Below are 23660 nucleotides of genomic sequence, written 5' to 3'. Positions count from 1 at the left end.
ACCATAGCATCAACTCTTAGTCTTAAAAAATGTATAAAGTACACGTCATATGCAAAATTTCAGGGCCAAGCCCACTGTTTAAAGTGGCAATTCATACGGTGCTGAGTGATGCTCTTCCCTCAGGACACATTTCTAGTTATTCTTGTGCTGGTAACAGAATGGTCCCCAGGCACCCAGCTCACAGAGCACCCCTGTTCCCCCACATGGGCTAAGATGGTGGGGCAGACAGTCCATGCTCAGGAAGCAAAAGTTTCCAGACAGGGAGCCCATCTCCCCTCTGTGACCTGCACACTTCCTGCAGCCCTAACAGATGCTCCAAGCACTTCAGGACCACTTAGCCGACAGAGTCAGAGACAGGCGCACAGACCTCAACAACACAGCCCACTACTCTATGTGCAGCTTTCCAACTCCTGGGTTCCAGTCTGTCCTCTGCTCACTCGGAGCATCCTGACACTTGGGCCGAGTCTCATGCCAGCACCCAGCTCCAGGACAGACAGCCAGAACTTGTCTGCATCCAAACCAAAAGATAAGCAAATAACAGACAGCAGACAGTCATGATACCAGCTCTGTATCAGCTGGGGTGAACTGTCACCAGTACTTCAAATCAGTAAGTTACCTGAGGATCTTTAATCTTTAGGTCTGTGTCAACAATAGACACAGACTGTACATTTCTAGTCAGAAAAGGTTCATCAAACTCCGTCCATGAGTAATCACCAAACACAATATTATGCCTGTTGAGCAACTTTCGAACATTCAATTTTATGTCTTCTTTTTTTGCAGTGCTATGAAAACACAAAATACACAGAAAAGACCTAAGTTAAAAAACAAAACAAAAACAAAAACAAATTGAGACCATACTCAAGAAATTCATGAGCTAAGGATAGGCAGATCATGTGCCCACCCAGGGATCCAACGTAGTCCCACCACCAGCTCTGCACCCTCCGGAAGTCCCCTCCTTTCGCCACTGGAGAGGCGGGACGCTCGGATTCTTGCTCTCTTGGGCTATGGTGAGGCTGAATGCACACATCCGGTGTTTATTTATTAACACTGAACAAGAGCCCGCCCCTAGTCAACCAGGGCTGTGGCCGGCACTGCGGCTCCCAAGCCCAGGTCCCTTCCAGCCCGCAGCCGGCTCCAGAGCCCTGGCAGCAGCTCCCCCAACCCCCACACTCCCGCCCGCGGCCCCTCTAACTCTGACCCTGACCGCTGGGCTCTGTTCCCAGTCAGCCTCGGCCGCGTGAGGTCCCGGGGTCCACGCCCGGGCCGCTCCGCTCACCTGCCGCCGCGCTGCAGCACCTCCACGTGCACGGCGGGCGCCTCAGCTACACACGGCAGCGCCTGCTTCAGGTCGCCCACCGCCTCGTCCATGTCGCCGCCGCCGCTCCGGGATCCGCGGGGACCTGGCTGCAGGACCCTGTTGGCCCGCCCGGCCCCTAAACTCGGGGCCACCCCGCCCGACAGCGCTTCGAATCTGCCGCGCGCGGCGCACCGCCCTCTGACCCGGAAGCTCTCGCTGCGCCGCTTCCCCGAGCCGGAAGTACTCGGCGGCGGCTCGGCCATTTCCGGCAGGCGCAGGCCGGGCTTCCGGATGCGGCGCTTCCTTGGGTCTGTGGTCTTCGCCTGCCGTCGCAGCCATGGGAAAGAAGCACAAGAAGCACAAAGCCGAGTGGCGTTCGTCTTACGAGGGTGCGGCGACCGGAGCCGGGGGGCAGGCCTGGGGGGCGGGCGGGGTCCGAGGCTGGGGCGGGCTCGGTTGAAGACTCCCGCCCCAGCACCGGCCGTCCCCAGCACCGGCCGTCGGCGCCTGTCCTCCGCGGGGTCCGCATAGCCCCGAAAGATGCAGTGCTTCTGTCTGTTCGCAGATTACGCGGACGCGCCGCTGGAGAAGCCGCTGAAGCTGGTGCTTAAGGTCGGGGGCAGTGAGGTGACCGAGCTCTCAGGGTCCGGCCACGACTCCAGCTACTACGACGACAGGTCGGACCACGAACGGGAGAGACACCGGGAAAAGAAGAAGAAAAAGAAAAAGAAGGCGGAGAAGGAGAAGCACCTCGATGACGAGGAGAGGAGGAAGCGGAAAGTAAGGAGAACAGCGGCCACCTGGCCAGGGTCTCAGTTTGCCTGTGGCTGTCCCTTCGGTGGGGATCCAGAAGCAGAGGATCCGAAGAAGAGGCTTCGGAATGGCAGGGGGGCGCTGTCCTGTGTGGTGCACCCCAGAAGGGCTCCCAAGAGGGAAGACTGCAAGGCAGCAGAGGGATGCTGTCCAGTCTAGGTGTACCCCAGCTGCTCTGCCTCTCACTCCTCTGACTCCGCAGGAAGAGAAGAAGCGCAAGCGAGAGAAAGAGCACTGTGACACAGAAGGAGAGGCTGAAGACTTCGACCCTGGGAAGAAGGTGGAGGTGGAGCCGCCCCCAGACCGGCCAGTGCGAGCATGCCGGACACAGCCAGGCAAGAGCCTGCCCTGGTCCCAGACATGCACGGCACTGGGGTCCATTGCCTGGGCCATCTCTCTTCCTGCACCAGTGTCCCCTGGACCTGGGGTTCCTCTCTTGTCTAGAGCAGGGATCTGGAATCCTTTCAAGTGACAATAGGTCCCTAGTGAGATTTCTCTCCCAGGTACCTGCTGCCATGGTGTTTGGCTAGAGTTTCCACTGGCAGTGTTGCCCACGACTTGCTGGCCCCAGTCTTCCTATGTAGGATCTACCCTGCCAAGGCTTTGTGCTTAGGACAAATCCTGTCTCCCCCTAGGGATCTGCAGTGTCTCTTGGCTCTTAGGTGGCAGGAAAACCAAGACAGCTGGGGGTTGGAATGTACGACATCAGGGACAGGCCAGAGGGAGGCTAGAGCTGGAATTGGTTATCCCTGCCACCAGAAACTATGTGCATGTGCTGGGTCACCCAAGGGAAGTCTTGCAGTGCTCATAACTTCTGGGTCTCTGTGGCCACTTTTCAGAGTATCTTCTTTTGCCTGTGGGCTTGGCCCCCTCTGATTTACAGGGGCTGCTGGTAGGTGCTGCTGCTGCTGACCTGTGGGGAGGAGTGCCATTGCCTAGTGCCTCCTCTCCCCGTGAAGATCATTGGCATGGTGAATAGCAGCACTCAGTGGGTAGATCCTGGGCCTGTGGATAAGGAAGGTCAGACGCGAAACAAGAGTCAGACAGACCTGTCTGAAAAGTCAGCACGGTTGCTGAAAATTGCCAGTTTGATCTGCTTAACTGCCTATTTGATGTTCTGCATCCATCTCAGACCCCTGGGATACCTCAGAGTTAGTGGTGGCTGTGGTGGTTTGGGGCAGACCCTGGTCAATCAGGATTATCACTGTCAGGCTGATGGTGGGCCTGGAGATGAAGTTGACAGCTGCAGCTGTCAGAAGAGCGCCTGTGTGGTGTTTCTGTGCATCTCCATTCTGCAGATAAGACCAGAGGCATAACCAGGGTGAGCAGTCTAGTAAATAAATAACAACAAGGGAATCCAGGGTCAGCCTGTGTCCAAGCCTTTGTTCCTGCTGTACCTTTTCTAGAATGTACCTAGCCTAATGGTGGTGGGAGCTGAGAACAGCTTGATGAGTAGCAGCTCCATGAGACTGAATTGAGGGCCTTTTGGACTGATGTGGATCCTCTCCCACCCACCAAGCTTCATGGGAGCCATGTTGTGGGTATAGCTTCGTGTCTTCAGTTCTTGCTTGGGCATACAGTGCTGTGGAATGCCAGATGTAACTAAGAATTGAAATTGAGATTCTTTAATAAAGTGATGCTGGAATCTGTTGAACTTTGATTGTTTGCTTTCTTTTTAATTTGCTAGCTGAGAATGAGAGCACGCCTATTCAGCAGCTCTTGGAGCACTTCCTCCGCCAGCTTCAGAGGTACGCCTCACCTCGGTGTTTGGAAGGGCCTTTCTGGGGACCTGTGAGGCGCCACCTTCCTTTCTGAGGTGTTACTCCCACCCCAGCCCATCACCTGGGACGCAGGCTTCATCTTGAGTAGTTAGCAGCCATTCACTTGGGGTGGGCAAGCACTATGAAGCAAAAGCCAGAACTTCCTGGCTGGGGCAGGCAAAGGGGCCATGGACTCCTCAGCTCTGCCCTGGATGTCATCCACAGTGGGATGAGCCAGATGTCAGAGTTGTCTTGGCCTTGCTTATCAGGGCTAGAGCTCGGACACTGGTGGTGGGATATTTATCAGATCTGAACACCTACAGCAACATTAAAAGGCATTCATTTTGTTATTTTTTACTTTTAAGAAACAAAATTAAAACTTGGTCAGTTGTATTAAATTTTAGATTGTAAGGAATTTTGTGTCACTTCAAAATCTAGACTTTAGAATTTCCCACTTTAAAGTTGTCTTTGCTTTCAGAAAAGACCCTCATGGATTTTTTGCTTTTCCTGTGACGGATGCGATTGCTCCTGGATATTCAATGATAATAAAACATCCGATGGACTTTGGCACAATGAAAGACAAAATCATAGCTAATGAATACAAATCAGTCACAGAATTTAAGGTAAATTAATTTCATTTTCTGAAACAGTTGTGACAAAGCTGTGTGTGTGTGTGGTAAACATTTCCTTCACCTCAGATTGTTTGCAGTTGTAAGCACTCATGGATGGCAGCTCTTTGTTTGGGTGATGGTTCACGAACTCTGTTGTCAAGGATACTGGTTGGTTGAAAACATTTTCTCTGTGTTTCCATCTAGAAGCTAGACTACATGCTGTATGCTCTCACAAATGAGTTTCCTCTTTTCTTGTTTTTAAAGTTACTGTGCTGGTGTAGATCATTCAGTGATGTATCCAGTTTGGCCTAACTCAAGAGTGGATATTTTTAGAGCATGGTTTTCCTGATTTTTAGCTTGTTTTGTAAAAATTAGGCATTTAATTTTATTATTTTTTGAGTATTTGTATCTCTTGGTTCACTTTCAACTCTCTTCTTGGTTCTGGCCAGGCGAATTAGAAATTGCTTACTGGCTTGGCAGCAGGGCGCAAGGCAGAAGGAATTCTTGGTGATGTTGACCTTAGTATTAGGAGGGGCATGAGTTTTCTTTCTTGGGTTGAGTGATTCTGGAAAAGCTTGTCTTTCTGTTCATGTTTAGTGGAGACTCAGAAATAACATGGCAGCCTAAGGGAGTGTGGGGGAGAGGCGCACTCCTTAGAAGAGCCAGGCACAACCAGAGGGTAGGTTGTTAAGCAGTTTGCGCCCAGGTCCTCAGTTTCCTAGCTGTGGCCCCTACGTGTCACTCTGAGTGGCAGACCCTTGAGGTGAGCAGTGTCCCCTCCATCACATAACCACAACCAGAGAGGGACCTGTGCTCCGCGGCCTCAGCCTGCCCTGTGGGGCCCAGAGCAGAGACGTGGCAAGGGCACTCGCAAATGGGGCCTGCATCTCCATCCCGATTCCCAGCTCGCCTGTTGGAGGCATCTGCTGAGAAATTTGTGATAATTAAGTAGTAGTGTTTCTCAAGGAATTCACTTTTTCTCTAAATTGTAAGTAAGGTTGTCCTTATTTTCAAGAAAGTATTTTTCTGTTGACAGAAATTTAATTTCTGGATGGAAAAACCACAGAGGCAGAGGACACCCCAGATGTGTTACTTGTTATTCCTGTTGTGTCTGAGTCCCTGCTGAAGCGAGAGGGAGCTTGTGGAGGGAGGGAGCACGGGATAGATACATTTTCTCATAAATGTGTGTGTTACGCCCCAAACCCCGAGACTTTGGCCAGCCTTTCCCAGAAAACTTTTCACACAATTGACCCGTGAACAGCTTCAAAATCTCAGTGTTCTTAAAAGTTCCTTTTAGAGCAAAGACCAAGTTTCTTTTCCACTTAATTTCAGCCTTTCCCTTTTGGCCTCTTGACAGGAGCAGAGAACTCTGCTGTTGTCTGTGTGGCATCTCAAACTTGACGAAAATCCCTCTGTTTCTTCTCAGGCAGATTTCAAACTGATGTGTGACAATGCAATGACCTACAATAGACCAGACACTGTATACTACAAGTTAGCCAAGAAGATCCTCCACGCGGGCTTTAAGATGATGAGCAAAGTAAGAAAGCCGCTAACACAGTGAGCCAAGAACCAGAGCTGTGTTCTAACTTTCTGTGCCCATCAGACTCACGTGAATGACATGCGCCATCCATGCCACGCCCTGGGCTGACCTTCTGGTCCGGGGCTGCCCTCTCCTCAGTCGCTGCCCCCTGCCCCTACCTGTGACTCACGCGCTGCCTCCCGTGGGACTGGAAAGTACTAGGTCTGGGGGTCATGCTCACTGGGTCGCAGCCTGTCCTGCGAGTTTGTTTCATGGCAACCTCCGGGAACCCAGGTGGCACGTGCTTGTCTTCCTGGCTGACTTGAGTGGCTCCCGGTCTGCTGTGAGCCAGAAGCATGCAGCCCCTGCACATGCAGGCACCTGCTGTGCTCTGGTTGCCCCCTCCACCAGCTCTGGGCTGTGCCTTCGGCACCAAGCCCCACAGCAGCCTGCAGCAGCGCCTGGGCACTAGGTTGGGTGGGGGAGGCGTGGCCATCCATCCCATGCCATCGTCAGGCTCCGTGGCTGAGGGAGAGGTAAAGTCCTGCTGCTCTTCCTTTCTGATTCTAGGAGCGGCTGTTAGCTCTGAAGCGCAGCATGTCGTTTATGCAGGACATGGATTTCTCTCAGCAGGCGGCTCTCTTGGGCAGCGAGGACATGGCCGTTGAGGAGCCTGTTCCTGAGGTTGTCCCAGTGCAAGTAGAAACTGCCAAGAAATCCAAAAAGCCGAGTAGAGAAGTCATCAGGTAAGGTGTGTGGGAGGCGTGCTGCACAGGGAAACGGGAGCTTTGTTGAGGGGGGGGTGAGGAAGACCTGCGTGCGGCCTGGGCCGGAATGCCTTCCCAGACCAGCAGCTGTCCAGCCCAGTGACCACGGGGACCATGCTGCATGGCCCTGTCAGCATCTCACCCAGAGGTGCCTGCAGACAGTTTGGTACAGTGGTCTGGACACCCACCACATGCTGCTGCTTTGTCCTGCCACTGTCATGGCAACTAGAGCACCAACGGACATGGAAGGCAGTGGCCTTCCTGGTCCTCTTGGTCCCCTGACCTGCAGAGAGAGTCTTGCCATCTAGTGCATGAAGGCAGCAACAGAGCTGCAGTGTTTATTCTGAGTCTCCAAATCTCAGTCTGGGCCTTAGGACTGATGTTCACCCCACATTGTTGTATCATGGGCCACACATGTTCAGCCCCAGGGCTGAGGTTCCCTGAGCCATGGCTTACAACACCCTCTTACCGTGCAGATTTCCTGGGTGTCACTGTGGGGTGACCTGGCAGGGCGCTCGGGGCAGGGCCTGTCCCAGGGCAGGGAGGGGCTGCCCCCCCTCTGCCTTCCGTAGGAGGCAGGCATCTCTTCTGGCACTGTGCCCAGAAGTCCTTGACTGTTGGAGTGAAATGCTCTGTGCAGATCCTGGGGCAACTGCTGAGCCTTGCCCAACCTGTAAGGGGTGTCCTGCCGCCTCTCCTGAGGGGAGCTTTGATGCCTGCACCATGCAGTGTCCATCACTTCTTTTGTTCTCATGGCAATGAAAGTGTTAGATGAGGTGTGGCAGTTAGGAGGGTGCTGGCCCGTACTGACTCTTCATTCCAAGAAGGCAGGCTGTTGCTGCGATCAGAGGTGTCACGGTGCACCCCACATCGCTGCGGGACATGTGTGGGGAGCGTGGGGAGAAGCCAGGCTGGGGACTGACCTGTGGCACAGGGCTGTGCCCCGAGTGACGCCCAGTCCCTGCCTTGCAGCTGCGTGTTTGAGCCAGAAGGGAATGCCTGCAGCCTGACGGACAGCACTGCGGAGGAGCACGTCCTGGCGCTAGTGGAGCATGCAGCCGATGAGGCGCGAGACAGGATCAACAGGTTCCTGCCAGGAGGCAAGGTAGCCACTTGGCCGCAAGCATGCATGTGGCTCTGTCACCAGGCACAGGCATCAGTCTGCTTACCACCACGGCATTGTAGGACCTGCTTGGAACACCACAGTGGCCTCAGGCCAGGGGCCAGGCTGGCTCCTTCGGGTTCTTGGTCCCATTTCCTCAGTGGGGGCTGTGGCATCCGCTGGCAGGGCCACAATGAGTGTTGTGCGCTGTGTCCTCCCTGAATTCTGCACATGGTCAGGGCCACATGCTCACTGACTTGTCACCCCACTACTTGGTGGAAGCCCTGCCCTCCAGGCTCCCTGTAGGCCAAGCTCCCTTTGCAGGAGTGCAGCACCTCCCCATGTGTCTAGGCCTTCGTGTGTACCATGTCACAGCTGCTCTCCCCACGAGCAGCCTGCCTTCTGCCCCACACATGCAGTCCTTCGTGTCCCTCCCTACGTGGGTGCCTCTTCTCCTGGGGTCTTCTCAGTGGCAGGTGTTTGGCGGCCTGCAGGCTGGTCAGTGGTGTACCATGCTGTCCACTGGTGGGCTTGCCCAGCTCGCTTTGGTTGGGCTTAGCAAGTTAGCAGGGTGCTGTTTCAGAAGCACCATGTGGAAGGTCCGATGTCCTGAGCAGTGCTCTCACTGCACACTGTGTGGCAGACAGGCTCAGTCTAGGGTCCATGTGAGGAGGAGGCTCTGGGCTGGCTCACAGAGGGCCTGCTCAGCGTGCAACTCCCTTACAGATGGGCTACCTGAAGAAGCTGGGCGACGGAAGCCTGCTGTACAGTGTGGTGAATGTGGCCGAGCCTGATGCCGATGGTGAGTGCCCGCCCCGCTGCCTCTCTGCTGCCTGCAGGCTACCTCTCACCTCACAGCCAGAGACCTGTTCATACACCCACACCACCGTGAAGGACAGCAGAGCAGCCCTGCAGCCTCCTGTGTGTGCCCTTGCCAGCACCCCATGTGTGTAGAGCCTGCAGGCGAGGTGCACGGGGCATCAGTACAGCTGCAGGCTGAAGGCTACACCCTGGGGGCTGCTGGGGTGATGGTGGTGGGAATGCTGCGGGAGGTCATTGGTTGGAAGAAGCACTGCCACAGGCAGCATCACTCAGAGAGGATGGAGGCCGACCTCACGTGCGGCCTATGGGACTGAGGTGCACCCACAGGCACCCTCAGGCAGGCAGGAAGAGGCACTGACAAGGCTGCTGAGGCTTCCTGCTTTGCCAGGGTCTCACCGAGAGGTGGGCGGCTCCCTTTCCTCCCAGCCTTCCTTTCATGGTCTCCTGCGTGTCACTATTAGCACGAATGCAGTGTGTTCTCCATAGAGATGAGGCGATCAGCTCTCAGGTTAGAGAGAGACGATGTGGAGTTGAGGTCCCTGGGAGCTCGTTGTGTGATAGTATAGCAGGCCTGCAGTGGGGCGGACAAGCAGACAGTGGGATGCCTGGCAGGCTAGGTCCCCTCTAGGTGTGGAGCCGCAGTTTGGAAGTGTTAGACACTGTGGATGTGACGGCCAGAGACGTGGCATGTTTTCACTTTAGGGACCTTGGCTACTTAGGAGGTGAAATTGGTGTAAGTCCCTTGAGGGATGCTGGCTCCCCTTTGTAAGCTGCTTCTTAGATGGTGGTTCTAGTGTCTCCGTCCCTATCCCGCTGGTCCTTGTGCTGCAGAGGGAGGTGACCCCTCACACCTCTCATGTGCCCTGTAGAAGAGGAGACGCACCCTGTGGACCTGAGTTCACTCTCCAGTAAGCTGCTCCCGGGCTTCACGACACTGGGCTTCAAAGACGAGAGGAGAAACAAAGGTAAATGTGGGGACCCTGTAGAGCCCCTGGAGTCAAAGGCTGGCGGGACCTGGCTGATGTGGCAGGTGCTGAAATCGCCAGTCCCTTCAAGAGTTTCCTCACATGGTTTTGTCGCCGTGTCTGGATTCAGGTTTTAAAATTAAGACTGGTTAAAGTAATGGGAATAAAAGTTACATCGAGTGAGTTCTTTCTTCGCTCTTCGCTTTTACCCATGTATATTTCATCCACACATGCGTGTCCCCGCTTGGTTTGAGGCCTCATGTTTTCCTGTATGTGCTTGTGGTAAGCTTTCTGGGTGCGAGTGTGTGCTTCAGTGCACACGTTGTGAGAGGCACCAGGCAGTTGCTCCTTGGCCCGCCCTCCCTGGGAGGAACATTTCTTCTTCTCTTGGAGGCCATGTAGCCATCCGGGCTCAGATCTGGATGTGCTTCAGTGAAGTCTTCTCTAACTTTACTTAAGGTGCAGAAATGTGTTAGAAACCTACAATGAGCACTTGGATTCACACCCCCTGGATTTAGCATTTCTTCGGGTTTACTGTCCCTGGAGCTTTTTCAGAACACCCTTCCTGGGGATCAGGATGTGTCCTCATCCTTTCCCTGTCTTCTGTCTGTCACTCCCTGTAGGCCCCTGCCTGTGCTGTGGTGGGGTGCCCCGGAGGGTTAGCTGAGGGTCAACCCACTCAGGCAGGTCCCTGGAAATGTGCCATCTCTCCCGAGATAGGATAGCCGTGGCCTGGGCTTGAGTGTCTTTCTAGGACCCTCTTCTCTTGCTGTGGGTGTTGAAATTCTCCCGTGTTTGGGCCTCCTATTAAGTGGATTCATTTCCATGTCCCTGGGCAGAACCAGCCCTGTTAGGCTCAGTTCCCACAGTGTCTGCCAGGGGGCACTGGGAGTGCTTCATGGAGACAGGGAGACAGGGAGACAGGGAAAGGGGAACCAGAGAGAACTGCGCGTGGCCATGCTGGGTGCCTGAGCCTGAAATGGTGCCCCTTGTTTTCTCCTCCTTAGTCACGTTCCTCTCCAGCGCCACCACTGGCCTCTCCATGCAGAATAACTCTGTGTTTGGTGACTTGAAGTCAGATGAGATGGAGCTGCTATATTCGGCCTACGGGGATGAGACGGGTGTGCAGTGTGCACTGAGGTGAGCCTGGCTTGAAAGCAGCCCTGCCTGCAAGGGAGCCCCCTTCCTGTGCGGTGCACGTTGTTTCCCAGGGTGTGGTTTGGGGCCCACCTCTGCCTGTGGGGAGTCAGCCCAGGCCACAGGTGCAGGGGCAGCAGAAATTCCACGTGATCAGCTGTCCACCCTGGCCTGCCACAGGCTTGAAATGCAGATAATTCAATCACATTTTGTTGTTGTTGTTGTTGTTTTTCGATACCGGGCACCAAACTCATGACCTTATGCTTGCAGGCAAGTGTGGCTTCACTAGGCTAAAGCCCTGGCCCTCTCAGTTACAGTTTTGAGGTGGCAATGGTGGAGGCTGCAGCTTCATAAAGAGTCTCTGTATTTCACTGGCTGTGCTTGGTAGAGTTTGTTTCAGTCGTTTTGGAACATGTTTCTCAGCGGTTATGAGTCGGCTGGGGCCGCAGTAACACAGTTCTATAGCTGGGTTGTGGATGACATTTCTCCTCATAGTCCTGGAGGCTGGAAGTCCGAGATGAGGTGTCAGCAGGCTTGGTTTGGTTGGTGTAGATGCCATCTTCTCCCTGTCTCCCCCGTGGTCCTCCTCTGTTCACGTGTCCTGACCAGCTCTCCTAGAAGGACTAGGACTCCTACCTACCTGTATCGCCTATCTGAAGGCCCCATGCAGGCCTTTATTCCGTCCGAGAGGGCCCACATGCTCCTCTGCAGTCGTGGTTGCAGCATCCCTGGTGCAGGCCTGGGTTCCTTGGGACCTCCACTTCCTAGCAGCCCTCTGTGTTCCTTCTGTCCTGCAGCTCTTTGAAGTCTGTGGAGCCCTTCAGCCATGCTTGGTGCATGGATTCTAAGGCTGTGGATTTTTCGTCTTGTCTGCTTCTTAGAATTTATTAGTGCACTGATACTGCCCCACCTGCTGCTGCACTCAGTTCAACATCCTTCCAGTTGGCTTGTGATTTAGATCCTGGACCAGGAGGTGTGGGCACCCTCCACCTACAGAAGTTAGGTGCATGCGTTACTGTTCATACGGGTCGTGTGCACATTTTGTGTCTACACTACTTCCCACCGTTGTTTTCAAGATTCCCTGGAGGGCCTTTCAACCAGTTGGTTATAGACCACAGTGACAGTCTAACGAAAGCCGAGAGTCCACCCGCAGCTCACCGTGTGGGAGGTCTCTAGAGCACTGCAGAGGCATGGACAGTGGCTGCTCCTCAGGACCACCATCACCAGCAGCTGAGAGTCTCCGGATTAGAGGTGTGCTTTGTCCACCTGTCCCTCTTATGGTCCCTTGCAGCCTGCAGGAGTTCGTGAAAGATGCTGGGAGCTACAGCAAGAAGATGGTGGACGATCTGCTGGACCAGATCACAGGTGGAGACCACTCTCGGATGCTCCTCCAGCTGAGGCAGGTGGGCTGCGTGGGGACACTGCAGTGGTGCAGGTTCTGGCCCCACTTGGGGCCTTGCCTCTGTGGAAAAGCCCGACCCACCTGACTGGTTCCCAGGGAAGAGGGACACTTATGGCTGCTCTTCTCTTACTGGTTTTAAATTTTGCTTTAAAAAATTAATTATCTGGTAAAGAAACTTGTCACGTGTATATTGTGCATGGCCCCTTTCCTGAGTTTTGCATCTGTAGGGTTCCATGTGGTTCTTTTTCACATCTTCCGTGCTCTTGCATTACGTTCATCTTCCCTTTAATCGTGAGCATGTTCATCATATTTACTGTGGCTGCTTTTGAAGCCCTCATCCCTGGACCTGCCTTGGGTTTGTCACTCATCCTGGGCTGCTCCCATGCACCCCACAGCTCTGATTGGACCTGGGGCTTTGTGAATTGCCCTTGCGGGGACTCAGGCCCGGGTAGACCAGCCACATGCAGCCTCTGAGAACTGTGAATGTACAAGTTGGAATTTAGATGTCAGTGAGAACTTTAAAGACCAACAGAAAACAAACCAAAAAAAGTATTAACTATTTTATATGAGTTATATGTTAGGATACAACTGTTTTTTGTGTGTCAGGTGAGTAAATGTTATAATTAATTGCTTCTTAAGAGTGCTTTTATTGTGCTACTAGAGAATTTTAAATTAGGTGTGTACTTATAGTGTATTTCTGTTGGACAAGGCTGGTTGAATTTCTTCTACCTGGGTCATAGGGATCAAACCAAGGGCCTTGTGCATGCTGGGCAAGCACCGAACCACAGAGCTATGTCTCTAGCCCAAGACTGGTTGGATTTTATTGTCTTTCCAAGGCTATTGACATTTCTTTAAGTCAGGAAGTTAGATTACTGGGCGTCATCTGCCCCAGCAGGGCTGGTCTGGATAGTGTTTTGGTAGGGTAGCTTGGGTCTCTTCCAGTGGCCCGAGTTTCCTGTGGGGTCTCTGCTGGCTGGGGGACATTTGTCTGCGTGGGCTGTCAGAGTACTTGGCCCATGACACTCATGGTGGTTCTGGCCTGAGTCTTGCCCTTGCCAGTGCAAGTCCTCTCAGAGCTGTGCACCAGCCATGAGCTTCGCACCTGCTCTGGCCCCATCCTTGTGCAGGTGGGAAGCCAGGCTCAGAGCACAACATTGACTCACCTGCAGTACCACGAAGGAGGCTGCTCCCTGTGGCCCTGACACGAGGTCACGCGGTCAGCTAGCTGTGGACTCCAGTTCAGCTACTTTTCTGAGCGTGAGTGGTCTGCAGTTAGAGTTGAATAATTCCAGGTGCTCCACTGCATTAAATGATAAAGCACATGATACAGCAGAAACCTTTTATGAGCAAAGAGACCTTAAAATAATGGCCACATTTCTCATGAAAAGCTGGTAGAAATCACAGCATAACTGAATCTGAGCAGCCCTTCTGAGACAAAGATCCTAGATATGTGTGTGCACACTGAATGCCTGTGTGTGAGGAATGTTCACAAAACTAAGGTGTTTTTAAGGGGATCCTTTTGCTGGAGCACAAGACAAAGGTGACACACAGCCCTGTCCACCTGTGCAGGTGCTACCAGGGGTCCAGCTGTCCTGGGATGCCTGTCCCCATAGCACTCCCACCAGGCTCTGCGCTCGGTCACACCTGAGTTTAAACCACTGGGCCTGTTTTTCTGAGTTGCCCGTTTTTGTATTAAAAACCCTCAGCTACTAACAGCCTTGGGAACCCACCTGCCCCTACATCCCCTCCTGCCCCACCGTCCCCTCTGGCACAGCCACCTTGCACTGTGAACAGCCTAGCGAGACCCTTCAGCCCACAGGCCTAACAAGGCTGTGTGTGACAAGCAGGGCCCAGGCCAAGAAAGAGCCGTTGTGGTTTCGTGTGCGTGTGCGTGTGTGTGTGTGTGTGTGTGCGCGTGTGTGTGCGTGCGCGCGCGCAGCAGGGACAAACTGCCCTTCACATACAATTGCTCTGGACAAACCGGTGTCTACTTTGTTCTTTCCAGAGGAGAAACGTGCCAGTGCGAGCTGCGGACGAAGTGAAGGTGGGTTTCTCAAGTGAGCAAAGGCCTTAGACTCAGGAAGAGAGGGCACGTCGGCCCTGCAGTGGTGCAGCAGGACAGCCTTCTGTCATCCACTGGCGACCGACCCATGTCCGAGGAGTGTCATTCACCAACCATTTGGGTGACTTGAGGGTACAGGGTGGAACCACAGCACTTCCCTTCCAAGTCCAGAAGCAAGAATTTCAGAGCACCAGTTCCACAGGTGCTGTCAGAGATGGGGGCTGCCCAGCAGGTGTGGCATGCAACAGAGCCCGGCCATCAGTGCAGTGTGTGCCCTCCCCGCCAGGTGGAAGGTTGGGTCGCGTCCCCTGAGCCACTTGCCATGGCTTGCGTGCAGCTGGTCCCCAGGGAAGTGGCTGGAGCAAGCCCGGTGGCTGCTGGCTCCCCTTTCGGGTTCCCCTACACTGAGGAGGGAAAGAAGCCTTGGGTCTGGAATTTGCCACCTCGTGTCTGGAAAATGCCCTGGGCCTTGAGATTCTGTGACTTGTTGGGCACTATGGTGCCCCCGTTCCGTGAGGCCAGCAGGTCCTGTTGTTAGCACAGTTCCAGTAGCTGTGCTGCTCTGAGTCAGTGCTTCCGGATATGCATTTGCACATCCACTCATGACCCCAGGCCCTGGTCCTGGACTGCGGCTTCGGAGGCCAGTGCTCGATCTGTCTCACATTGCAAAGTGCAGTGACTACTGTCGCTAGCATGAAGCTGCACTTTTCGTTAAGCGTATTTTGGCATCATTTAAGCTTGCTGTTTGGTCTTTCGCAGGTTGGGGACTCTCTGGGAGACAGCGGTGGCTCCGTCCTGGATTTCATGTCGATGAAGTCATACTCTGATGTCTCCCTGGACATCTCCATGCTTAGCTCTCTGGGTGAGTCTTCCTGGGCGCTTCCCGTGTGGCTTCTCATGTGGACGCCTGTCTTAGTCACTCCTCCTTCATTGCTGGGGCAAAATACCTGACACCCAAAGTTAAAGGAGGAAAAATTTATTTGGCTCACAGTTCCTAGAGATTTCAGTCGGTAGTTTGCTGGCTCCAAGCCAGGGTGGCACCTGGCGGGGAACCTTGCAGAGAAGAAACAGTTTGCCAGCAGAAGGCAGCAGAAGCAAGCAAGGGAGCTGAACAGCCCCTTTCTGCCCTTTATCTTATCCAGACCACTTAGGGAGGGCAGCGCTCACCCCTCAATCCTGGGGCCCTTGGACCCAGCACTGCACCGCAAATAAATTGTAGCACCTCACACTCACACAGTAGATCCAGCCACCTGTGAAAGAGCCCCACCCATGACTGCATGAGGCTTTTGGGGGACATCTAGACACAGCTATAACAGTGCCCCACTGCCATCCCCATGGTACCATGGTGTATTGGGTCTCCCAAGTTCTGTGAGACTGGACACACATTAGCCCTGAGAAGATGATTGTGGAGGCCAACTGGAGGCTGCTGGGAAGCAGGCTGGGCTGAGTCTGGGTCTGCAGTGGCTCCTCGTAGGGCTCGGCACACAGGCCTGCACTGTCCAGGTCACCCATGTTTTCTGAACTTCAGCTAGGCCCCCAGGCCTGACGCTGTTGCCCACTCTGGTAGCTTTCTCAACATTGAGAGTCGGAGGTTGGTGTTTGTGCCTCAGGTGGCTGGGGTTCCTTGTGGCTCTTTACTGGTCCGAGGGTGCTGGGCACTTACCACTGTTGTCCGTGAGCTAAGCACCCTCTGCCGAGCTCCTGCAGCAGTGACCTCACAAGGGGTTTTGGTCCTGGGCAGAGGGTCAGCATCCAGCACCCATCGACCCTGTGGCCCAGGCTATCCGCTCGCCTCTGTTCACATAGGGAAGATGAAGAAGGACCTGGACCATGATGATGGCCACTTGAACCTGGACGAGACAGCGAAGCTCCTGCAGGACCTGCATGAAGCACAGGCAGAGCGAGGCGGCTCCCGGCCATCCTCCAACCTCAGCTCTCTGTCCAATGCTTCTGAGAGGGAGCAGCACCCCCCAGGTAGGCCTCTCCATGCTGGCAGTGGCGCCGTGGGTGGCGGCTCATGTAGACAAAGGCTGGCATGTGGCCCTGAATCAGGCCCAGGGCAGAGTGTGGCTCTGACACAGGAGCTTTGCATGGCCTCGGCCAGCCGTGCTTGTGCCCTCTGTGCCCTGTGAGCTCCCCAGTTCCTTGGTCAGCGCAGCAGACCCAGAGCAAGGAGCCCCAGGTGCCGCCGAGATGAGGTAGGGCAGGCTGAGGGGTGCTTGTGTCACTCCAGCTGTCCCCAGCTCCCGTGCCCTTCCCAGTTTGGTCTATGTCAGCCAGTAGCATGTTCTCAGTGTTTCTTTGGAGCCAGTCTGTGACTGTATCTGCCATAGGATATGTTCAAGGAGCCACAGGGCCACACTGGCAGCCTCTGGCTGCATGGACACCAGATCCTTGAGGATCCACAAGGACCTTGTGGGTCCTTCAGCATGCATTAGTTCTCTCTCTGGTGCTGGGGAGGGAACCCTGGGCCTCGTGCATGCTAGGCAAGTGCTCTCCCCCTGAGCTGCTACCCCTGACCCTGGTACGATTCTTTTTTTTCCTTTCACAAGGAAGTACTGCATTACCCATGGGCAGAACGAGTCTTGACGTTTTTCTGAGGAGGTGGTGGCACAGAGGCTTGGGGCAGCCCTCCAAGGAGGACCAGTGCTCTGGGTCCCTTTCACCTGTGGTCAGGCTGTCAGCCAAGCAGTGCCTACAGCAGGTCCTGGGCAGCCCTGGGTCTCTAGGAGCCCAGGAGGTAACATTTTCTTTTCCAGTGGTCACACAGCATCATTGCAAATCCATGGTGCCTGTTGGAATGCCATGTTTTCTACAATTTGCAGGGAGCCCTTCTCGCCTTAGTGTTGGGGAACAGCAGGATGGGACCCACGACCCTTACGAGTTCCTTCAGTCTCCAGCACCAGCAGCCTCTGTGAAGAACTAGTTTGTAGGTAGTCTTAAGAGTCTTGTGTTTTGTACGTTTGCTTTGCTTGTAAAATCTGTCATGAAAGACTTGACCTGTCCCCTTTGACCTGCAGCTTGGCCTGGGGAGTGCTGGCCTGTCTGTACCGGCGTGCCTCGTGTCAGGCACAAGGGGGCCCAGCATTGCCGCTGTACCATCACTTGGAGAGCACAGCGGTGCGGCCTGCAGCCTGCCATGCCCCTCTGCAGTGCCTCTAGCACCAGCCAGCTGGGCCCTTCCACTCCAGTGTGGACCACAGGCATGGAGGGCAGGCTGGTGGGCAGCCTGCATCTGTGCCTGCCATACCTCGGAGGGATGTGTTGCACCGGAAGACAGGCAACAACTGCCATGGGATCACCGTTAAGCACAGCGAGACATCCATGCCCTGATGTGTTTGTTGGTTGCCTGTGTGTACCACAGACTGCCCTGGACACAGATGCCAATAAAGTAGAGACTCCGAGCTGGCGAGCACATGCTTGTCCTGCCCAGCTGTGATGCAGCACACCTGTGTGTTCCACAGACCGCCCTCATGGTGGGAATGGGAGCGTGAAGAACCCGCCGTCTGGGGGCGGGGTGAGGACAGATGCTTGGTCCCCAGAGGAGGCTGTGATGGACCCGTGGCCAGCGCCCAGTGCCAGAGACCAGCATGGCTGCCCGAGACAGGTGAGAGGTGGCTGGGCGCTAAGGAGCCTCGCAAAGGCTTCTCTGGATGTTGGCGAAGGAGCCTGAGAGCCATGTGACAAGTCAGGTGGGGCCAGGCTTATACCCCAGAGGAACAGTGTCCTCACGGGGCCTAGAGGCCAGAGCTCGGCCACACTTTCAGCCGCTATGCCCTGGCCCTGCTGCTCTGTGGTTCTGCAACTCACACCCCACCCCTGAGCCACCACCGGAGCAGGGCTCCTGGAGCAGCAGTATTGGAGTCACGTGCTGCGCTGGCCAGGCCTCAGCAGGACCGAGGCTGGGGCTCCCAGACGGAGACAGCCGTGTTCCGCAGCAGGTCCCGAGGACAGGAGCCACTGCCGCTGTGAAGTGTCCACACTCAGCAGACATAACCACCGTGTGATGCAGACTGGGTGCCTCTGGGACAGACAGCGAGGCCAAAGCTGGGGTTGTGGGGAGCACGCGCACCCCCTGTGGGCAGTGTCTAACCCTGCAGATGGGAAGGGCCACACCGTCCACTGTACTCTTGCCACGAGTACAGATGGAGAGGCAAGGACACGGCGTTCCTCATGCCTCTCCTTGAAGAGGGAAAGGCCAGTGGCCCAAGGGCATTTGTAGCTGTAGCCAGACATGCTGGATGACATGCCTGCAGTCCCAGCTGCCTTGGGAAGCTGAGCAGGAGGATGGCAGATTCAGCCCTGTTCTGGGCAGCCTAGTAACTTAGTAAGAACCTGTCTCAAAGGGTTTGGGATATAACTCAGTGTGAAGGCCTTGGGTTCAAACTTCAGTGCGTCCCCCAAAAACCATTTTATTTTCAATTTTGTAAAATGTGTACCATAAAGCTTAGCATTGATTGCTCTAAGGGGCACGGTCAAGTGGCCTTAAATGTGTTCAGGCTCTTTAGTGGCCACCACGTCTGTCATCTTCCAGAACATTCCGTCACCTAAAGAGAAACCCTGTGTCCTCTGGCAGTCGGTGCTTGGACTGGCCTGTGGGGACTTCATGTGTGAGATCACTCACAGGCCCCCCTGCACCGGCTCCCTCCTCTGCCGTGGGGTTCATGTATCCGGCCCTTGCTGCCAGTGATGCTCGGGCGCTCCTGAGGTGGAACCTCCTGGTGCAGACTGTAGGGTCTGTGCATCAAAAGAGCCAACCAGGGTGAGGGCACAGGTCACCCACAGGCCGTGGTGCCTCTCAGGACAGGGAGGCCAGGGCGCATATCCCACAGTGTCTCAGACGCTGCATGCCACACCAGACAGACCACTGAGGACAGTGTGCTCTCGTGAGCTCACGCTCAGTGCCTGGCCTGCCCCGCCCCCGGAGTCCTTGAGGTGGGTGCCCTCCGGGCCCTGGGCACGCCTTAGGTTCCTGTCCTCCGTGGTCATGGCTCTCACCTCCCTCAGGTCCACAGCCCTCTGTGCCATCAGGGAGCTCAGGGCCAGAGACCCTAGTGGGCAGCCTGCTTTTTTGCATCAGGCCTGCCTGGGCCATATAGGGCTGGCAGCATGGAATCCCTCCTGGGGACACTGACATCTGGGTGCCGGGCCAGGGAATACACAGGTGGCTGCAGGAGGACCTGGCCAGAGCGCACTGGCCCGAGAGGTCTCCTGGCACTGCCGCCTGGTGGAGGTGCACAAAGGATGGGCCCGGCTTGCGTGGGTGGGGAAAGCTGCAGTTGTGGGCCGCTGTTCCTTGGCTCTTGCCTGCCTGATGAGGTTTCTGGGCAAGGTGGGACACTGCGAGGTTCCTCCTGGACAGCCTAAGCACAGGGGATCTGGTGCCACAGCTGTGGGGGCAGCTACCCAGCCCCTGCCTGGCAGTGTGACTCTTACCGAGGGTCCGTGACAATTTAGAGAGTTCTGAGAGGCCCCATCTGTGTCTAGGACATGGGAGCAGCCCCCAGAGACTAAGGACCCCTGCTGCTGCCTCAGGAACCTTGGCCCCCCAAGCCTGGCCACAGCACCTCCCCATCAGCTGGAACCAGAGGGCCTGATGGGGCGGAGCTCTCCAGAATGGGTTCCTGCTCCCTGGGTTCAAGCACTCTGATCCCTGGTGACAGCTTGTGGGCCTCAGCCACGCGACCTGCATGCAGTGAAGCAAAATCCTGGAAGTTGGCTATGGTGGCTGATGCTGTCCTCGGGTGTCTTAGTCACCTTTCCATCATGGGGACACAGCACCTGACACCCACAGCCTAGGGAGGCAGTCTGGTTTATTTGGCTCATGGTTTCAGGGGATCCAGTCCACAGTCAGCTCACTCCAAGGCAGAAACGGTGTGGCAGAATGGCATGGCAGAGGAAAACTGCTCGGCATGTAGCAGCCAGGAAGCAGCAGGGAGGAGTGGGGACGAGAGCACACCCTTCTGGTTCGCACCCAGGTGACCCACCCCTTCCCTCTGGGGACATTTTAGCTCTAAACCCTAACACAGCTCAGTGGCTCTGACCCATGGTCCTTTCTCTTGTGGCCTCAAGGTGGCTGCTTCTGTGAGCAGTGTCACTCCCTGGGGGCCAGGATGAGGGCAGGGCATGAAAGGACTGCCACATGCATGTCGCTAACAGGAAATGAGTTTCAGGGGACCCCAGTGGCATACTGCATGCGGCTGGGCATGGCTCTGCAACCCCACAACCTGGGAGGCCATCTCCAATTCTTCCATAGGCTGTGTCCCTGGTGGTGTCTCCTGAGCCTCAGCTGTGGAGGGAATGTAGGCCAGAGCTGGGGTGCAGGGCAGCTGTCACAGCCCAAGGACAAAGGTGAGCCATGAGGCCCACAGCTCCCTCCCAGGCCAGGCCAGGCCCTGCATATCAGTCTGCTCATGTTGGAGAAATGGGCGGTGTGGTGGGATCTGCTGGTGTGTGGCCCAAGGCTAGTCCCAGGCCCCTCTGCCGCAATCTAGCCACTCGGGTGTCTGTGGAGCCCTGAGCACAGAGCCCCATCTGCCCCAAGGCTTCCTCAAGGCTGTTATAGATGGGGAAATTGAGGCAGACTTCGCATTTGCAAGCTCAGCCTGGCCCTGGCTGGCTGGTGTGAACTTCCAGGTGTGGGAGCCTGCACTGGTGCCGCTGGGGTGAGGCCACCCCTGCCTTGGGACCTGTGCAGGCTCACAGTATGGCCTTTAGTGCTGGGAGCAAAGAAGAGGCAGAGGAGTCACCCCGAAAGCCCTCGGTCTGTGAGGAAGTGTGTAAAGTGAGAAGAGTGTAAGTGGGGGTTGTGCGTGTGACGGGAGTCCACGGGCAAAGCATGTGGGTGTGCGGGTGTGCAGGCAAGGAGGGTACAGGTGTGCGTGTGCGAGTGATGTGTGTGCACAGGCAAGGTGGACATGGGCATGCAGGTGAGTGTGCAGGTGAGGCGTGTGTGGGCGTGTAGTTGTGTGCAGTGTGATTGTGCCTCCAGATCTTCAGACAGGAAGCCAATGCAGCCCACTGCCACAGCTGTTAGGCTTCATGTGCAGCAGGCGTGAGCACAGGCTGGCCATCCTGGTCCCAGGGAAACATCTGGAATGCCTGTTTCCGTGAGCGACTGCCATGGGGCCAGGACTGAGCCTACTTGTGACCCACAGAGGAAGCTGGAGCCCAGCAGAGGCGGGGCAAGCTCTGGAGAAGGAGGCCTGCGTCATCCCGGGGGCCAGCGTATGGCATGGAGCTGAGGCTCCCGGGCGTCCCCACCCTAGGCCATCCGGAGCGAGGCCCTGGGTCCTAGGGAGTGTGATGCTGTCACAGCTGCCAGCCATGTGAGCCATTCCTGTGCCTGCCCGCCTGACATAGCTGCTGCTAGTCACCAGCATGGGTTTGCACAGCCAAGCCGGACACTGCAGCCTTGGCATGTGGCCCGCTGTAGAAGGCCTGGTCGGGTGGTGGGTGGCACCAGGGAAGCCACAGTAGACAGAAGGACGCACCCCTCTACTCCACCCCCTCGTGCACGTGTGTATGACCATGCATTCAGACAGTCAGTAGACCCCACAGTAGGGAGCCAGAGACTTCCTGGGCCTAGGGTTCTGGATGCTGTGGGCAGAGGGCTTGGGGGTGGGCAGGAGCAAGGGCACCTTGCACATGGGCTGAGGCTGTGCTGAGGACACGGGTTCCCCAGCCTGCCATGGGGCACTCACATGTCAGGAAGGAGCCTGCACAGTGGCGGTGGGCTCAGGTGGCCCCTGGGTAGCACATCTGCCTCGAGGGCCTGGCCTGAAGCAGGATTGGGGCGGGCAGCGTGGGGGTCGAGCCCCGCCTCCCAGTGGCTCGAGGCCCACGACACAGGACCCCTGAGCTGGGTGCCCAGCCCCCACAGCGTGTCTCCATGGCTGCCATACAGGTCTGTGAGGCGCCTGGGGTTCCATGGCTGCCGTGTGGACCAGGGAGGACGCACTGCTTCTCAGTCTGGCTGGTGCCAGTCTGGCTGGTGCCCGTGAGAGGTGCTGACTTTGCTGCTCAGCCTGTGGGAGAGGTGACAGGTCAGGGTGGGCAGGCGCTGCAGGTGGCAGGTGCTGTTTCCCACCTCACTCCAAGGGCCGCAGTGGAGGCTCGGGATTGGCTGGCTGAGGTTCAGACACCACACCCAGCAGCACAATCCACTTGGACTCCTCCGGAGGTCCCGGAATTTCTGCCTCGTGACACTCAGCAAAAGGGGCCATGCACAGGAAGGTCCGGATGGGTGGTTTCTGGGCTGCTGAGACAGGAGGGCTGCATGCCAAGGGAGACCAGTGTGGCTACTCACTGGCTGGCATGTGGGCTGCATCTGGTCTCCAGCCGAGCAGCGAAGTGTCGAGGCCCCAAGCGAAGGTAGAGGTGTGTGCAGGTGTGCATGGGTGTGTGGGGGTGTTGGGTGTGTGCAGAGGCAGTTTGTCTTCAGATCTTCAAAGGAAGACAATGTGGCGCACTGCCACGGCTGTCCAGATTTGTACACATGGGCTGGGGATGTAGCTCAGTGGTTTCTGCCACCTGCTGCGCAAGCGCAAGGACCCGAGTTCGATCCCCGGTACCAAAAAAAACCAGATTTGTACACAGGACTGGCAGAGGCATTACCCTCGGAGAGCCCAAGAGTGCCGGCCCCACGGTGTCACTATCTGATGGCCACTGCGGTGACATCCAGCATAGATGCCTGCATGGGAACCCAGTGGAGCCTCTGGAGGAGTAGAATTAAGGTGTGAGCTGCCAGGGCCAGAGAGGCGCCAGGCGCCACTCAGCCCAACAGTGCTGCTTTTTGGGCCAGTCACACATCTCAGACTCCCCCATTCCTGCGTTTTGGAACAAGTAAACAAGGGGCCCCAGCCAGACTGGGCAAGTGTGGGCCAGAGGGAAGCAGCCAGGGAACCAAGGCAGGGTGGAGGGACGTGAGGGCCCCATAGGCAGGGAGAGAGCGTCAGGAACCCAGAAGGATTGTGCTGCATGTGTGTGGTGTAGGTACTAATGTGTGCCGTGTGTGGTGCTCTGTGTATTGTATTGCATGTGGTGCATGTATTGTGGGATATCATGTGTGCTACATGGTGGTGTGTGTTCTGTGTATGTGTGCTATATATGGTATGTGTGGTATTGTGTGGTATGTCCTGTGCGTTTCCTCATGCTGTCCGCCGTGCTGTATGGTGCATGCGCTGTGTGTGTGTGCATGCTGTGTGTGGCACATGTGACATTGCGTGGTGTATGTAGTGCGCAACGTGTCCCATGCCTATTTCCTCATGCCATGCGCGGTGCTGTGTGGTACGTGCATTGTGCTGAGTGAGTGCCTTCCTGCAGAGCAGTGTTCAGAGTTGAGCCTGGGCCTGGCAGGAATGGGTGTTTTCCCCTGGCAGCTGATGCATTGCTGGGGACCCCA

General features: G+C 55.9%; 3 protein-coding genes and 1 long non-coding RNA gene across 26 annotated transcripts in view; 2 read left to right on the top strand and 2 right to left on the bottom strand.

Moving 5' to 3' along the window:
- Positions 1-1560, bottom strand: part of Trip13 (thyroid hormone receptor interactor 13) — a 19895-nt gene extending 18335 nt beyond the window's left edge. For 2 of the 3 annotated variants that reach the window (XM_087189156.1, XM_087189157.1), the window contains exons 1-2: positions 1277-1560; positions 617-782 (exon numbers count right to left, since the gene is read on the bottom strand). In XM_087189156.1, coding sequence (XP_087045282.1) covers positions 617-782; positions 1277-1560 — 450 coding nt within the window. The remainder of the gene's footprint in view (positions 1-616; positions 783-1276) is intronic. The other variant, XM_004845119.4, reaches the window with a different exon arrangement.
- Positions 1551-18741, top strand: Brd9 (bromodomain containing 9). 8 transcript variants are annotated; one of them, XM_087189155.1, is made up of 17 exons: positions 1551-1686; positions 1863-2077; positions 2313-2445; positions 3798-3858; positions 4349-4493; positions 5908-6018; positions 6634-6746; positions 7740-7872; positions 8596-8671; positions 9561-9656; positions 10664-10796; positions 12085-12196; positions 14201-14239; positions 15017-15119; positions 16064-16231; positions 17083-17186; positions 17278-18741. In XM_087189155.1, the coding sequence occupies exons 1-16, from the start codon at positions 1635-1637 to the stop codon at positions 17181-17183; spliced, it is 1791 nt and encodes a 596-aa protein (XP_087045281.1). In that variant the 5' UTR covers positions 1551-1634; the 3' UTR covers positions 17184-17186; positions 17278-18741. The 8 variants fall into 8 exon arrangements, with proteins under 8 accessions (XP_087045281.1, XP_087045280.1, XP_012927816.2 ...); XM_087189154.1 differs by having other exon boundaries at positions 6631-6746; XM_013072362.3 differs by having other exon boundaries at positions 6571-6746.
- LOC147824587 (uncharacterized) overlaps positions 12195-23660 on the bottom strand; it is a 17635-nt gene continuing 6169 nt past the window's right edge. Inside the window, exons 2-3 of the long non-coding RNA XR_015442148.1 lie at positions 13359-13495; positions 12195-12672 (exon numbers count right to left, since the gene is read on the bottom strand). This is a non-coding gene — a long non-coding RNA (uncharacterized LOC147824587). The remainder of the gene's footprint in view (positions 12673-13358; positions 13496-23660) is intronic.
- Positions 22465-23660, top strand: part of Zdhhc11 (zDHHC palmitoyltransferase 11) — a 24557-nt gene continuing 23361 nt past the window's right edge. For 11 of the 14 annotated variants that reach the window (XM_087189163.1, XM_087189166.1, XM_021258569.2 and 8 more), the window contains exon 1: positions 22465-22636. In XM_087189163.1, coding sequence (XP_087045289.1) covers positions 22481-22636 — 156 coding nt within the window. In that variant the 5' untranslated portion in view covers positions 22465-22480. Of the gene's footprint in view, positions 22647-23660 lie in introns of all 14 variants that reach the window. The other 3 variants (XM_087189165.1, XM_004845126.4, XM_013072366.3) reach the window with 2 other exon arrangements.

This window comes from Heterocephalus glaber, unplaced genomic scaffold (genome assembly GCF_053883595.1).
Source record: "Heterocephalus glaber isolate CG9 unplaced genomic scaffold, H.glaber_assembly_v1.0 deba00001537, whole genome shotgun sequence".
Classification (NCBI taxonomy): domain Eukaryota; kingdom Metazoa; phylum Chordata; class Mammalia; order Rodentia; family Bathyergidae; genus Heterocephalus; species Heterocephalus glaber.
Note: the sequence above shows the minus strand (reverse complement) of the source record. Positions and strands in the feature narration are given on the sequence as shown.